Source organism: Ostrea edulis, chromosome 7, assembly GCF_947568905.1.
Source record: "Ostrea edulis chromosome 7, xbOstEdul1.1, whole genome shotgun sequence".
Classification (NCBI taxonomy): domain Eukaryota; kingdom Metazoa; phylum Mollusca; class Bivalvia; order Ostreida; family Ostreidae; genus Ostrea; species Ostrea edulis.
This window is the reverse complement of record NC_079170.1, coordinates 73,429,164-73,447,238: the sequence shown is the minus strand read 5'-3', so window position 1 is coordinate 73,447,238 and position 18,075 is coordinate 73,429,164. Positions and strand designations below refer to the sequence as shown.

The 18,075-nt window shown below is 33.8% G+C and overlaps 1 protein-coding gene across 4 annotated transcripts in view; it reads right to left on the bottom strand.

Annotated features, from left to right (window-relative positions):
• Positions 1 to 1,428: 1,428 nt before the first annotated feature.
• The window catches only part of LOC125653959 (inosine-5'-monophosphate dehydrogenase 1b-like), a 35,662-nt gene continuing 19,015 nt past the window's right edge, over positions 1,429 to 18,075 (bottom strand). For 2 of the 4 annotated variants that reach the window (XM_048883640.2, XM_048883639.2), the window contains exons 11-17: positions 17,798 to 17,888; positions 17,215 to 17,310; positions 14,153 to 14,296; positions 12,909 to 13,053; positions 12,217 to 12,360; positions 7,987 to 8,070; positions 1,429 to 3,889 (exon numbers count right to left, since the gene is read on the bottom strand). In XM_048883640.2, the coding sequence (XP_048739597.1) occupies positions 3,868 to 3,889; positions 7,987 to 8,070; positions 12,217 to 12,360; positions 12,909 to 13,053; positions 14,153 to 14,296; positions 17,215 to 17,310; positions 17,798 to 17,888 (726 nt within the window). In that variant the 3' untranslated portion in view covers positions 1,429 to 3,867. Of the gene's footprint in view, positions 3,890 to 5,937; positions 6,005 to 7,272; positions 7,290 to 7,986; positions 8,071 to 12,216; positions 12,361 to 12,908; positions 13,054 to 14,152; positions 14,297 to 17,214; positions 17,311 to 17,797; positions 17,889 to 18,075 lie in introns of all 4 variants that reach the window. The other 2 variants (XM_048883642.2, XM_048883641.2) reach the window with 2 other exon arrangements.

Sequence of the window (18,075 nt, the reverse complement as noted above, 5' to 3'; positions counted from 1 at the left end):
GGTTAGATTGTGAACTTTCTGAAAAGGACATGGAAAAAGGTTTTTGTGTTGCCATGGCAACAAGAACTGAGTATTATTGTGTAAATTCATTCCGATAGCTATATTCTAAGTTTCATTTACAATAGATATGAAATAAAAGGTGATAATAAATTCAGACCAATGCTATCAAATGCACATATATATTTGGAAAATATTGTTGGGACACTATAAGCAAAAAATATTGCAGAGATGATATAGTTGCCAAATTGCCGTAGATATAGAGAAAAGGGGAAGATAACGAACAGTGACCAGTGAGTTCTCATACTTTTGTTGATTTAGTGTGAACTTGGGCGAAATGAAGTCAAACTACCAAGATGGTCATATTGTCACAAAAATAAGTTACATTTAATTTTGGCCTAGTATAAGTTTTACATTATGACCCCTGGGTCGAGGCCTCTGCTGGTGGACTGTTAGTCCCAGAGGGTCTTTACAGCCCAGTAGCTAAGTACTTCGTTACTAGCTTGAAAATACGGATGTATATTTAATTGCTGTTATAAAATTTAGAAATTCATTTCAAAATTAAGGATTATCTCCCTCACGCATAGCTCTTATCCTTAAACGAATTTGGCTCCACTTTTTTGGCACGCTGTTTTTGGCTATATTTAGCTCTAAAACTTCAGTTATTTCGGATTTCAAACATTTCGGTTGAGCATCACTGAAGAGAACATTATTTGTCGAAATGTGCATCTGGTACCGTATAAGTTTTACATTCTAATGAAAACAGACGGGTCGAATTTACTAGCACAGCCGTACAATTTCTCTTTCCTTTGTTTTTCACCCTGCTTAGTACACCTCTTACTAGTGGATCTTGACTGATCCCAATGAAATATTTTATGACATATTTTTATATATGTATCGAATGCTCCTTCGCGAAAAGCTCAGAAATTAGAAGCGAGATTCCCGGGTCTTTCGAATATGACTTTAAAACGGAGGTCGGCTGGCATTGGCACTATAAAGAACCCTCAATGCTACAGCCATAGGTCTTAGTGGTTCTTCACCAGTTCATCAACAGCTGGTGACGTCTCAATGATCGGAAAATACCCGACGAAACGTAAAAGCATTAATCAATATAGTTCTTCTACCTTGTCATTTCTTCAATATTGAACTTCAGTTTAATGTTAGCTTAGACAGGCTTTAAATAAAGCTCTCAGTCAAGATATGAAACTAGGGATCATCTTAAACGTAACAGTTCGACTTAACAGGTTAGGAATCCTGATGGAAGATTTGACCCAAGCCAGTAGTCACTGTAATCCAGAACACAATATCATGCATGTTCACTGGAACATTCAATTCACGAGTACATTCATCTATGTCCAACACAGTAAATTGTATAAAAAAAAAAAAAAAAAAAAAATTAAAACAAAAATAAAAAATCAACAACAAATTAAAAACATTGAACAATTCACTTTTAATTTTTGCACAAGAATTCACAATTTTGGAAAGTTTCGAAATGCATACACAGCTCAACAAACATCCGTCCATCCCTCTTCACTAACGGTGTATTACAAGCATCCCACTGCAACAGATTTCATAACCAACAGTGTATTACAAGCATCCCACTGCAACAGATTTCATAACCAACAGAATATTACAAGCATCCCACTGCAACAGATTTCAATATAACCATCAACAACTTTACTATTCAGTGTCTTTTTTTTTCTCCTCACTATATCTACATCATCACTATACTCATATAAAACTGAATTGATCTTACTTCATAACTAACACTGCTGCAGCATTCTAAAGGTCAAATAGTTACACAAAAAAGTCTAAAGAGTAATCATATTCTAAGAGTGTTTTAAGAACAGTTTACAAGCATGGACATAATTTACAAAAATCTAATTGAGTTACCTGCTACAATAAGCACATGTACATGTATATATGTTTATTATTCTAACTAATTTTCTCTGAAACAAATGTATTACAGTCTTATTAGATACCACATGACAAAAACAAACAATAACTGAGTATTTCTCAAAAAGCAAGTTAGAAACATAAATACACATTAGTTCTAATGATTACTAAACAACACACTACCCGCAGAACGATACACATAACTAAGTTCTATGGCAAGGTACAAAATGAATAAAAAAGGAGTTTGCAACTTTGTTGCCAGATAGCTTTTCCTAATGACGTGAAATTTGGTCTAAAGCACTACCGTCTAATCCAAATTTACCTCCCAGTACTGTTTTAACTAGCTCACAAGTCTAAAGCTTAAATGTGGGCATTACATTGCTGCATCCAAAATAAAGTGTCTCATTCACGTCTTTACTGATGAATAAAACACTATAAGCAAGGCAGTTTCTTCTCCTTTTTAACAAGAGTAACTTGAAACAGTACACAATACACCCATCACAAGCTTATGTAGGCTGTTTTAAGCCATGAGATGTCAACCTTTCATTAAGGTAGTATCAGCCATCATGAGGCTGTCACATGCTTTCTTTTAGTTTGTATGAATAACATGTGACAGGGGGTAAACAGACAATCCAAGAGCCCTGTGTGTAAAATATTTCCCCCCAAAATTAACGAAGTTCAACAACCTGTAATTTTTTCGATCATCAAAGAAAATTAAAACACATTGTTAAGAATCAAAGTCCTTGCAATACACTTATATCCAAGTTTACAAAGATCTCAGGATGAAAACTGTGAAAGGAGCGAGACGTAATATTTCCTCAAAACTTACAAAGTTTAACAACCTGTTATTTTCTCAAAAATTGAAGAAAATCAAACTTCTTAGCATGTGCACATCTTCAATACCCATACAAACACTCTGTAAAATAAGATGGTCCTCACTTGAAAATTGTAAGAGGAGTTGGACGGACAAAGCATGTACCCTCCATGTAACACTAAATTTTAAATAAAGGGGCAAAACTCCTGCAAGAGGTTGAAATGGATGGAAATTGCAACATGATCTAGAGTGACCCACAAAGAAGCTACATAGCAAGTTTCAGTTTGATATGTGATAAAGAAATGAAAATGGAACCCGAAAACCCTGAACAGACAGACTGTATAGACATCGCTGTACCATAATGCATCTCGTCTAAAGACGGGCGTATAAAGCATTCAATCATAATGCATCTCATCTAAAGACGGGCGTATAAAGCATTCAATCGCTCATCAGTTTCTTGCTCAATAACAAAAATTATTCCTGATACAGTATCTAATATATCATAATTAGCTCTTCCGTTTTGACCAATAACAATTTGATAAACAATTCTCAGAGAGACTACAAAAATATTAAAAACAGTACTCAGAGTATACACATGTATATATTGAATCATCCTCTTCAGAATCTACAAGACTGACATGAAATGAAACCATCTCAATAAAATTTGTAAATTGGAAGGCATACATTTTGAAAACGTCCTTGAACAATTATCTACATACAAAATGTTATTTTCACATACTTCGTTCACTTATCGGGCGTCTGTTGATATTTAATCTTTCCTCTCAGTGGAAGATGAAAAATGTTTTACATATGAGTTCTGAGACATCAATATTGTCGATATTTTGCACAATTCCCTAGGCATGATCACTTTCATGCACTAATCTCAATACATTATACATCTCTTTCAAAATTTATGTACACCATGATAACAATAAACAGCGCCCTCTATAAAGTAAAAATTTAATGCACTGTCTGAGGAATGGATCACAACATAAATACCTGAACAAATGAAAACATTGCACCTTACACTTGGCAACCAACTTCTGAAATTCTGAACTTTTGAACTTTTAACCTCTGTCAGTATCAGTTGGCTGTCCAATCAGATCTTTTACATGTAAAAGGAACACATTGGATGGGATAGCTTTTTGCCCAAGGACTCTTCAGTACAACCGTTTTTCATAGCTGAAATTAAAACGTGTGCAAATCATTAAATAAACAATAAAAACTATTCTAACAATCCCAGCATTATCCAATTTGCATATTACATGTATAAATTAAATTTGTTTAAATTAGCTTTTTACAAGATGTTTTCCACAAAACTAATTCAATTTTATCTAATAAGAGGCTTCACTTCTTCTTTCTGACTTCGTGCGTGGATGCTCTGTGTATTAACGTCAATATAATGATTTATACAGAAATAAAATGCACTCAAAATGCGGGATTGGATGGGTTGCATTCTTCCACTACCCATTCCACAAATGAATCATTTCTTGGATTGAGTTTCTGATTACAATAGCATAATTATACAGTAATAATGTGATTATACCTAAAACTGGGAAAACAAGTTACTTGGAGAAAACAAAACAAGGGAGAAATACACAAATGAACACAAAAATTGAGACATTACTTCACATGATTTAAACATATTATGATGTCTCCTCCATAGTCTCTTATCTTATTCAAAATAGAGTGAAAACTTGAAGAATCTTAAGTATGGATTTCAATTTCAAGAAACTACAATGTATTAAACACATAAATCAAGTAAATATGAAAGCTAACACAAAAAATATAAGTTCAAAAGATAAAATGTAAACTTGAATTAAAATAGCCACTCTGTGAAAAATACATGAGCACTGTACCACCTGTCATCTTTACTGTAGTGAAAGCTGAAGCATCTACACAAGCCAAATAAAATGTAATTCATATGGAAATGCACCCAGATATAACCAAATTAACAAGTGGTATAGTGACCTTTGACCTAGATATATCATACATGTTCTCATTTAGCAGGATCTATACTTTACTATCTTTGGCAGTGAGGCCAGAACAGCAGTTTTTACTTTTGCGTTAAAATATGAAAATCATTCTCTATTTATCAATTATTAAACACAGAGGAAGTGTTAAATTATGATTGGGCTACACAGTACACTAGTGTGACACATTCTAAATATGTCACACAGACAGTATGTGCTTAAAAGCTGTAGTCAGTTCATTAAATATGACATCTTGACTTGTAGAGTTCAAAGGTTAGGACAAATTTGAGGAGTTGCAGAATCTGATGCAAACAGACAGCCACACAGACCAAAAACAATTATATACATGTATATGTCTCCAAATCTGGGATTTCTTGGTTTTGATACTACTACCTACCTATGAATCAAATAAATGCCCTTTGATAAAAGACACTGACAAAAAAAAACGTAACTGATTTTTGGTCAAAATGAAAATGAAGACGTAAAATGATTATTTAGGATGTATGGGAATTAGGGATGGTGTTGGTCACATGACAAAGTTATGTCACAGATAATAAATGCATCACCCAGAAATCTGGCAATCCACTGCTCCTGCTAAATTCTATCTTCATCGCTTAAATCTATCCTCATCGCTTAATTCTATCCCCATTGCTCTTAATTCATCGCTTAATTCTATCCCCATCGCTTAATTCTATGCTTTTCTTTAATTCTATCCTCATCGCTCTTTACTGATTTTCTTTGTTAGGAGGTGAGATTATACATTAAAGTGATTGATTCTAGATTTCTATTAGAACAAAGCCTTTACTGTACACCAGGGTATTTATAAAGGGCATCATCGTGCTCATCTAAAATCAATACATTCCAATTCAATATCATTTAGTAACCTTATCAATAAATCAGACTTTGCTGTTTGCTTAAATACACCTAGGACTTCCTTAGGATGAATATAATCTCATTTTCTTTTTCATTACATTAATGTCCCATGGAGATCCGGGTTAGAATAGGTCCTCAGTACACCTTTCTTGTCACAAGAGCCGACTAAATGGGGCGGTCCTTCAAATGAGACTGTAAAAACCGAGGCCCTGTGTCACAGCAGGTGTAACACGATAAAGATCCCTCCCTGCTCAAAGGCCGTAAGAGCCAAGAATAGACCTAATTTTGGCAGTCCTTCAACGGCATTGGTGACGTCTCCACATGAGTGAAATATTCTCGAGTGGGACGTTAAACAATACACAATTAATCATTACGTTAACAAACCTTTAAAAGGGCATCACAAAGCTGAGCAGCCCTTCACAACATACTGTATCAGTCTGCCACTACCATTCTAAAATATTAACTTACATGTATATTGTAAGACAACATAAATGTATCTGTGTCGTGACCTTGACCTTTAACCTTGTACTCTCCTCACCTTCTGTAATCTCTGTGGTAAGTAAGAGGGAGACGGTTCATACAGTATTCTGGGTCTTCTATTCCAGGAGATTGTTACTTACAATTGACAATATTTGACCTTTGTCAGTATGACCTTTTGACCTAACAATCTAGAGGGATCTTTTCTTCTCTCACTTGTAGGAAGAATAAGGCCTGTATCTCAAGTAGTACACTTCATTCATTGGTATATCATCTCACAAGCCTGTTGCATTTGATTGCTGACAATAACCTGATGCATGACCTTTTGACCTAAATATCAATCGGCATCTTTATCTCCCTTACTGTCATTACCAAATGATGCCTCTTACATGGTGCAAATAACATTCGTACATTTGATTAACGATTGACCTTGACCTTCAAAAGTTGATAGAAATTCCTTTCCCTACTGGACATAGCTGTAGCTAGTATGAGATGGAGATCAGGGTTTGTAACCTTTGTGCAGTGTCTACCACAGTTTTCTGGATGCACACAGGCATTAGTTACTAGATATATATCCATTTGTTTAAAGGGATAATTAAGAGTTTTCATATCTTAATTATTATAGTGTGACAACATCAATTTCTGGACCCAAGTTAACATTTTGAAATGAAATTTGGAAATTTTCATATACTGAAATACTCAAAAACAAAATGCACATTACTGATTTATATTTTGAAATATGATGTCACAATGGTTGGGATTTTCTAACCTCTTCTTCAGAAATTGCCAGTTTTAGAGATAGTTTTGTACCTACAGAAGTTGTGCGCACCAGGAGTCATTCAAAATTATTTTCATGTTTGTCCAGCATTATAATCATGATAATGTATCTCAATTTCATCAAAGTAATTCATCCGTGGTACCAATACTAATTGAAGACTCGCAGCTTACGAAAAAGCTGAAATTTAACGACAGGAAATCCACGTGTTTGTGACATCCAACAAAATACATTTTGGACTCGCTCCTAAAATCATTTAACCTGCTTGACAAAACATCTCTTCAAACACTTCTTTTATTTTTGGCGTACTTTTCAAATTCTAAATTCTAAATCAAAATTAGGGCCATATTGAGCTACAAGTGAAACTAGTTCTTTTCAGAATCTGAAATAAAGGTACATAAATCTGAAGTTGTTCTTGCTTTCAATTCACTGCAATCAAGATAGAATTCGGCACTTCCTCCTCTTACCTTATATTCTAAGAATCCTACCAAACAAAGCAAAGCATTTTTTTTTTCATTTTTACTTACTTGTTTGAAAATAGAAAATGGGCATAAATGTCTTCTTTTAAAAAGTGTATAACATTTCTGATGTCTCATTACCGTAAAAAAGTTTGTAAAGAGATGAATACTTTTTGTTTTGTTCTTTATTTTTGTTTTCTTTTAGTTGAAATCATTTGCCAATACATTGGTAGAAAATTCCCACTTTGTTCAATTTTGAAGCTATTTTTCCCAATTGATTGGATACCGATACCAGTACCAGTGGGTAGAAAAAAAAACGCTGATTACTAAGAGTTTTGAATAATCAGAGAGATCAAATTCAAATCCGATACCAGAATTACAATTCTCTTCATATCAATAAATTTCCTACACAAAAGTTATTGGTTATCACAATCAGTGTGAAACTTACATAACAGCAATCAACTACTGAATCAGATGTTAAATCAACTACTGAATCAGATGTTAAATCAACTACTGAATCAGATGTTAAATTAAATTCTGAATCAGATGTTAAATTAAATTCTGATCATTTGTAGGTTGTTATTATTATGTATGAAACATATGTATGTGGTATTTGACATGTGTATTGTTGTATATTCTACACGGAGAATCTGTATGTAGTATTTGACGTGTAGTGGTGGACTGTAGGGTTAACTCCCCTTTATTTATCTCCCCTTTACTTACTTGTGAAGATTATGAACCCCTCCTTCCACCTGAGCTGACGTTGTTCTGCGTTCGAATTTCAGTTCCCCGGAGTACATCATCGATCTACAGGAAAAGCCGATACACATTCACAAATCGTTAACCAGTATCCTGTTGTTTCTTTACAGTGAAACTTATCTAAGGCCAAAAAATGAATCAATAGTTTCTCAGGCACCACCGCATCCATTGAAAAGGTACTGTATGATTTTTTTTTTTCAATTTATGTTTGTTTGTTTATATGTAAATAAGGTACAAACTCTTTTGTTATAGATATTTATGTAACACTTTTAGAATGCTTTAATAAAATTGTTGTAAGTATCTTTTTCATCAAATATTCATTGAATGCATACTCATCTATAAGAATACTAGTTTACACTTAATAGTAAGTAAAGTGAAGCTATTTTTTATAACGATAAAAATTCCATTGCTTATTCTATATATGAGAGAGGAAAGATAACTCATGCTACAGCCAAGTAAAAACAAAACACTGTCTTCCTCATCAAAATCTGAACAATTTGGCCTGAGAAACTATTTATCAATCAATTTTTTGGGGGGCCTAAATCTGAACATGCTCAGCACCCAAAAAAATAAAATCATCAAATGAAACAAGATCCGGAACACAAAATTCTCACAACAGAGCTCAAAGTCTGGTGCCAAAATACATGTACATGTGTACAATTCACAAGTACTTAGGATTGCACAGCAGACAAATTAGATAAGTTTCATAGAATTTTTCCCTAATGAGTATAAAATTACCTGACAATGTCACATGCACATACTGTATAAGCAGAGTTTTTAGCGAGGATTTAATTTTGGCATTTTTAACGAGGGTGTTGAGACTGCTAAAATTGAATATCGCTAACAATTTATTCTGCATTGTAGGTAATAGTTATCTTTCTCGGAGTTATAAAGTTGCAAAAAATTATCTCTTGCTAGATATATTAATATATATACTCATTTTTATGAGAAAATCGTTAAATTTGTATCTCACTAAAAATTCCACTTATATGGCATTTATATTCTGTATATACATGTATCTGTTAATCATCCAATGACACCTTACAGTGTTATATGCACATACATGTATCTATATATTCTGATTCTGTTAATCACACCTGACAGCATCTATATATTCTGTATCTGTTAATCACACCTGACAGTATCTATATATTCTGTATCTGTTAATCACACCTGACAGTATCTATATATTCTGTATCTGTTAATCACACCTGACAGTATCTATATATTCTGTATCTGTTAATCACATCTGACAGTATCTATATATTCTGTATCTGTTAATCACACCTGACAGTATCTATATATTCTGTATCTGTTAATCACACCTGACAGTATCTATATATTCTGTATCTGTTAAGCACACCTGACAGCATCTATATATTCTGTATCTGTTAAGCACACCTGACACTGTTAATCACACCTGACAGCATCTATATATTCTGTATCTGTTAAGCACACCTGACAGCATCTATATATTCTGTATCTGTTAATCACACCTGACAGCATCTATATATTCTGTATCTGTTAATCACACCTGACAGTATCTATATATTCTGTATCTGTTAATCACACCTGACAGTATCTATATATTCTGTATCTGTTAATCACACCTGACAGCATCTATATATTCTGTATCTGTTAAGCACACCTGACACTGTTAATCACACCTGACAGCATCTATATATTCTGTATCTGTTAAGCACACCTGACAGCATCTATATATTCTGTATCTGTTAAGCACACCTGACAGCATCTATATATTCTGTATCTGTTAATCACACCTGACAGTATCTATATATTCTGTATCTGTTAATCACACCTGACAGTATCTATATATTCTGTATCTGTTAATCACACCTGACAGTATCTATATATTCTGTATCTGTTAAGCACACCTGACACTGTTAATCACACCTGACAGCATCTATATATTCTGTATCTGTTAATCACACCTGACAGTATCTATATATTCTGTATCTGTTAAGCACACCTGACACTGTTAATCACACCTGACAGCATCTATATATTCTGTATCTGTTAAGCACACCTGACAGTATCTATATATTCTGTATCTGTTAATCACACCTGACAGTATCTATATATTCTGTATCTGTTAATCACACCTGACAGCATTTATATATTCTGTATCTGTTAATCACACCTGACACTGTTAATCACACCTGACAGTATCTATATATTCTGTATCTGTTAAGCACACCTGACACTGTTAATCACACCTGACAGTATCTATATATTCTGTATCTGTTAAGCACACCTGACAGCATCTATATATTCTGTATCTGTTAATCCCACCTGACAGTATCTATATATTCTGTATCTGTTAAGCACACCTGACACTGTTAATCACACCTGACAGCATCTATATATTCTGTATCTGTTAAGCACACCTGACAGTATCTATATATTCTGTATCTGTTAATCACACCTGACAGCATCTATATATTCTGTATCTGTTAAGCACACCTGACACTGTTAATCACACCTGACAGTATCTATATATTCTGTATCTGTTAATCACACCTGACAGCATCTATATATTCTGTATCTGTTAAGCACACCTGACAGCATCTATATATTCTGTATCTGTTAATCACACCTGACAGCATCTATATATTCTGTATCTGTTAATCACACCTGACAGCATCTATATATTCTGTATCTGTTAATCACACCTGACACTGTTAATCACACCTGACAGTATCTATATATTCTGTATCTGTTAAGCACACCTGACACTGTTAATCACACCTGACAGTATCTATATATTCTGTATCTGTTAATCACACCTGACAGTATCTATATATTCTGTATCTGTTAATCACACCTGACAGTATCTATATATTCTGTATCTGTTAATCACACCTGACAGTATCTATATATTCTGTATCTGTTAATCACACCTGACAGTATCTATATATTCTGTATCTGTTAATCACACCTGACACTGTTAATCACACCTGACAGCATCTATATATTCTGTATCTGTTAAGCACACCTGACACTGTTAATCACACCTGACAGTATCTATATATTCTGTATCTGTTAAGCACACCTGACAGCATCTATATATTCTGTATCTGTTAATCACACCTGACAGTATCTATATATTCTGTATCTGTTAAGCACACCTGACAGCATCTATATATTCTGTATCTGTTAATCACACCTGACAGTATCTATATATTCTGTATCTGTTAATCACACCTGACAGTATCTATATATTCTGTATCTGTTAAGCACACCTGACAGCATCTATATATTCTGTATCTGTTAATCACACCTGACAGCATCTATATATTCTGTATCTGTTAATCACACCTGACAGTATCTATATATTCTGTATCTGTTAATCACACCTGACAGTATCTATATATTCTGTATCTGTTAATCACACCTGACAGTATCTATATATTCTGTATCTGTTAAGCACACCTGACACTGTTAATCACACCTGACAGCATCTATATATTCTGTATCTGTTAATCACACCTGACAGTATCTATATATTCTGTATCTGTTAATCACACCTGACAGCATCTATATATTCTGTATCTGTTAATCACACCTGACAGTATCTATATATTCTGTATCTGTTAATCACACCTGACAGCATCTATATATTCTGTATCTGTTAAGCACACCTGACACTGTTAATCACACCTGACAGTATCTATATATTCTGTATCTGTTAAGCACACCTGACAGCATCTATATATTCTGTATCTGTTAATCACACCTGACAGTATCTATATATTCTGTATCTGTTAAGCACACCTGACAGCATCTATATATTCTGTATCTGTTAATCACACCTGACAGTATCTATATATTCTGTATCTGTTAATCACACCTGACAGTATCTATATATTCTGTATCTGTTAATCACACCTGACAGTATCTATATATTCTGTATCTGTTAATCACACCTGACAGCATCTATATATTCTGTATCTGTTAAGCACACCTGACACTGTTAATCACACCTGACAGCATCTATATATTCTGTATCTGTTAATCACACCTGACAGCATCTATATATTCTGTATCTGTTAATCACACCTGACAGTATCTATATATTCTGTATCTGTTAAGCACACCTGACAGTATCTATATATTCTGTATCTGTTAATCACACCTGACAGTATCTATATATTACGTATCTGTTAATCACACCTTAGATTGGAGAGACAGCGTGCCCCGATGTCTTGGCAGCCATGTTGGATCCCAGCAATCAGATATGGCACAAACTTGTTGATGGAACCCTTGTCCACAATAGACCCTGAGACGCCCTGAGCAACCTTGATCTTATCACTTTCACTGCAAGAATAAAGCAAGACAATCATTACCATCTCTAGAAAAGAGAAAACTCTGAGTACAGAGGGAAGACCAACCATACAATGTGCATAAAGCTCCTTCCACATTCTCATGACATTGTACTAAAGTCATCAATTTTCATTTTAAATCTGGGTTTTTTTTTCCTGGTTGTTTTTAATGCACTTTAAACCATAAATTCAAATTCTCTACAAAAAGGAAACAATGATGTACCATGATCAAGCTTGAACAGCATCTCTTCTATCTCAAACTCTGATCCCCCCCCCCCCCCCCCCCCCCCACACACACACACACAAAACAAGCTGTTGTTCCTCAAACCAAGAAAAATTAACATCAATAAAACAATTCTACAGATTATGTTTATATAATAAATCCTGTTTTAAACATCTGAGTTTAAATTTCTAGCATTGTTTGTAATTTATCCTGTAAGCTGATGGTTTTTACCTAATGCATCTCAGCTAATACTGAACGTAATCAAAATTGGATTTATGAAAATGAACAAGTTATAAGAATCCCTGATTAAGAAATCTGACCTGAAATATCGGCTTTGACTGCTGCGGTGTTTCTCCATGGCATCTAGTGACCCCATGCCCCGGTATTTCTTTAGCCTAACCCCATCAGCAAAGAAATACTCTCCAGGGGCCTCAGAAGTTCCCGCCAGTAGCGACCCCATCATCACTGAAACAGGTCATGAATAATACATTCAAAAGCTCTCAATAATTGATCAGATCTAATCACCTTACTAAGTACTGATCTCCTGAACAGTCAAATAAATATTTCATAACATATAAAAGGAAAACGATGTCAAGAGAGTCCAAAGCCTGCATACATGACTGAATATCCATATTAACTTGATGCATTTCATCTTATTCCTTCAATGCCAGTATCAAAGTCAGCTAACTACACATTTATTAATGAATATAGTCTTTATACAAGTGCGATATGAGGGATGTCACAATTATATATCAGATCCATATAGTGTCCTGACATAAAGCATCACAGATCAGTAATACCCCTCTTGAGAAAACCCCTTTGTGTAATACCCCTCTTGAGAAAACCCCTTTGCGTAATACCCCTCTTGAGAAAACCCCTTTGTGGTCCGATAGCCACTTGAAATTTCTCCGTTGGTGAATGGATCTTACTCATTAATACTTTGTGACACATTCAATTTGAATTCAAGAATACACATCTTTTTAAGTTTCATACTAGTATTGAAAATGCAATTTTTTTTCCACAATTCCAAAAATCGTTTTCTATTTTTAGATAAAGATATTGACATAATCTTTGTGAATGTCATGATCTTTGTACTGTTATAACTATAAAGTATGTAATAAACAAGATATACAATATCCTTTTCAATCAATATAAACATCAACCCTCACAATATCAGGTTTTATATTTGCATCTCAGGGCAATATTGGGATCTCAGGGCAATATTAGGATCTCAGGGCAATATCGGGATCTCAGGGCAATAATGCATCTCAGGGCAATATTGGGATCTCAGAGCAATATTAGGATCTCAGGGCAATATTAGGACCTCAGAGCAATATTGGGATTTCAGGGCAATATTGGGATTTCAGGGTAATATTGGGATCTCAGAACAATATTGGGATGTTAGTGCGATGTTGGGATCTCAGAACAATATTGGGATGTTAGTGAGATGTTGGGATCTCAGAGCAATATGGAAATTTTAAAGGGTAAGTATCATTCTCTATCCATCCATTATGATCTCACTTATATAATTGTACTCGCTGAAGAGTATTAAATGGATACTGACCAGTAGAAGCTCCGAGAGACAAGGCTTTAATCACATGTCCTACTGATGATATTCCACCATCTGCAATGACCGGGACACCAAACCGTCTGGCATACTCTGCCACCTTGTATACTGCCGTTCCTTGTGGTCTTCCAACCGCCATTACTACAAGTACATGAGTTCATTAATATTTCTACAAATTCTAAAGTTCATTACTACAAGTTCCAAAGTTCGTTAATAAATTCTTGTACGCAATAATAATTTTGTGATCCTCTATATCTTGACTTAATGCATTTATCTAATAATTATCTGATAATAGTCAGACGAAATATAAAATAAAACTCGTTAATGGAAACATGTAATTATTATAGCCAATTCCTGATTTTGATAATATTCTAACACAAAATCGTACAAGCTATGAAAAAATATGAGACATTGCAGATTAAAAAGATTAAGAAGCACTTTAAACTGTCTTTTGAGGCCTGTGTATAAATGCATATGTACAGTATATAATATAGTTTATTGTTATACCCCTATAAAACAGTTCCTATATAACTCCTTACAAAAAAAAGTCCAACATTTTTACTGTTCTGGCGACTGTTGGACCGGGAACTGTTAAAAAAGACTGTTGACCGATGACGTAATATGGCGCTAACTCGAGTTATCTTTTCGTGCCGTTTGGATAAAGAGAAATGGCAGATGCACATTTTGCAACAGCAACTGAAGATGAAATTCAATTAATTCTTCAAAGTAGGGACAGCAAGAACATAAAAAAAATATTTGTTCATCATTTTCTAGAATCAATTGTATAAGATGAAGTTTACTTATTTTTATTTTATTCGTGTTAAAGCGGTTATATGCAAGTCACATGATTCTTGGTCTGCTGATTTGTTTACGTAATGGCGAGGTTCACTGATTTGACTGATGATGAAATACGGAATTTATTAGATGAAAAGAAGAGTAGATACATGACAAACATAATTATCAATTAGGATATTGGGTATGTTTTCTTTTAAACTAGTGGAATCAGGTGATAAATGTACGCAATCAAACTGTCGATCCGTTTAAAGTCAACAAACCATATGCACCTAGTAAAAACAACCTAAAGAATAACAAAACAGTTATTAACTGGGTCCTCGGACAACAGCTGTTTTGTTTGACCCTCGAACGGATCGGTTGACCTCAGCTTACGGCTTCGGGCAACAGACCCGTTCTCGGGTCAAACAAAACAGCTGTTGTCCTCGAACCCAGTCAATAACTGTATACTGTGTACACGCAATCAGCTGTGCAGTGCAAATGACTCAGAAATACATGTCTGATAACATTTTAAATTTCCATTACGATAAAACTAACTAAAATCCAATAATACATTTTAACTTAAAAGCAAATAATACACTATTGGAGAATCTTTACAATATAATCTTGCTTAAATTCATACACACCTATAAATTAACCTTATACACATATTTAACAGACTTCAGAGAGATGGATGGCAATGGTAGAGTGAAATACATTGTACATCACTCGACTTTAAAGGGGCATTAGTTGTGAAAGTGATGGCAACCATTTTGTTCTCAAAATCTCTCAATGGCATAGGAATATATATCAATGACTAATAAAAACATTTATTTTGTACAAAAACATGAGAAACATATTAAAGGGACTGATTCACGATTCCCCCCCCCCAAATTTTGTTTTATACTTTAAATGATTAAAATCTACAGTGTACTATGTTTAGAGGGTTTCAAAAAAAAATTAATGTGCATTCATCATGACAGAAGATCATTAAAGAGAGTTTATTTGTTTTGAGAACAAAGATTTAGGTGTGTTATTGTTTACGAAGTTTTCAAAATAAATGGATATTGATCCAAGTTTATTATATGTATCACATCTCAAGTATACAGGTAAAATGTGTCATTTAAAACTTAAAAGTTGTGATTGTACAAAATAAAGATGCTTTAAATTACAAAATTAACGTTTCGCTGGTCTGTTTGTTTACATAAAAAGACTCGAGTCTTTGTTTACATAACACAGAATCAAAGCTAACATATTGCTACTACCCTTGCATTCAGACGGTCCAAATATTGGTTGTTAACATTAAATGAGTTATATTTTTAATTTTTAACATCAAAAATGAAAAACATTTCTTTCGAAAAATGTCAACCAGTCCCTTTCATAAAATTACATTAGATAACCGCTTTTAGTGTAAAGAAATACATAAGGAAGAATTATAATTGTCTTGCAAGACAATAATTATTCATTCATCAAAATTACACATTCATATATCTGCTTTGAGGTAAAAAGTGTTTGAAATAATTAAATATTGGTGTTATTACTGAAATATATAATACACAGCAATTTTCACTGAATTTAATTGTTTGTGACAAAATTACAGATAATGCCCCTTTAACCATGTTATATGTAAGTCTGTATCATTATTGAGTGTGTTGTATGTAAGTATGTATATTATTAAGCATGTCAAGGGATAAAGTCCCCAAAATAAGCTACAACAATGAAATAGGAGAAGTGTTGATTAGTTCTACATTATAGAACTTTTAAGGTATCCTCCACAATTTTATGGAATCAGTTGCCCGAGTCTGTCAGAAGCTGTGGTTCTTTTACATCTTTTAAATCAGCATATTTGCAGCATTATTACTCAAATAAGTGATATATAGATATGTATCTGTTTTGTTTTTTTTCCCAGTGATATCGTGTGTATATTTTATGTATATATTTTATATTATGTAATCTATTTTTCTATTCTCTCATTTATCTGTCTGTGAATATGTTTTATACAGGACCACAATGTAAACTAGTCATTTGTACTAATTGTGCTATCCTGTCTAAATAAAGGCTTATTATTATTAGTATTATAGCCATGCAATAAAAGATCAGCACAATCCCTTCGCGTAATGGACTTTTACTACAACAGATTCCTTGCATTACGCACATACCAAATCAGGCAAATTTGCCATTCAGAAAAAAATTTGCAAGCCTTTTGTTTTCATGAGAGAGGCTTTTTGCAAATTCCCATGAATATTAAAATCTTGCGCACAATAAGGAATCTTCAGTTTAAGACGCACCTTCTTGTGTAATACAGATAGATCCACTCCCCATACCCACTCGGAGAGCATCAGCTCCAGCATCAATGAGATTCTTGGCCTGTGCTGCTGTGACAACTAAAATAGATAATAATCAAAGTACTGAAAGCTGTAGGTACAACTAAAATAGATAATAATCAAAGTACTGGAAGCTGTAGGTACAACTAAAATAGATAATAATCAAAGTACTGAAAGCTGTATGTACAACTGAAATAGATAATCACTATGTAAGCTGAAAGCTGTATGTACAGAAGCCTTTTGTATTGAAGACACTATTTCATGTCTACTGAATGCATTCAATTTACGTGTACTGAAGAAATCCAAGTGTACACATGGATTAAACGTCATATTTACACATGGATAAGACGTCATATTTACACATGGATAAGACGTCATATTTACACATGGATTAGACATCATATTTACACATGGATAAGACATCATATTTACACATGGATTAGACGTCATAATTACACATGGATAAGATGTCATATTTACACATGGATAAGACGTCATATTTACACATAGATGTCACTTTTACACATGGATTAGTTGTCATATTTACCATTGCCGCCAACGACCTGAACTCCAGGATACGACTTCTTCAGATATTTGATCATGTTGATTTGATAAATGGAGTTCCCTTGTGAGGAATCCTGGTGATAATAAACAAAATCTCAAATTAGTTACAAGCAATAACACAAGTTCAAAATTATAGCTATGTGATATTGAAGGATTACATTGCACGAGAATGAAAAGTGACCCCCAAAAAAATTATTAACAGATGAAACAAGTCACTCAAACTTACAAGGACCATCGTCCACAGCTCTGCTAGTCTGTCAG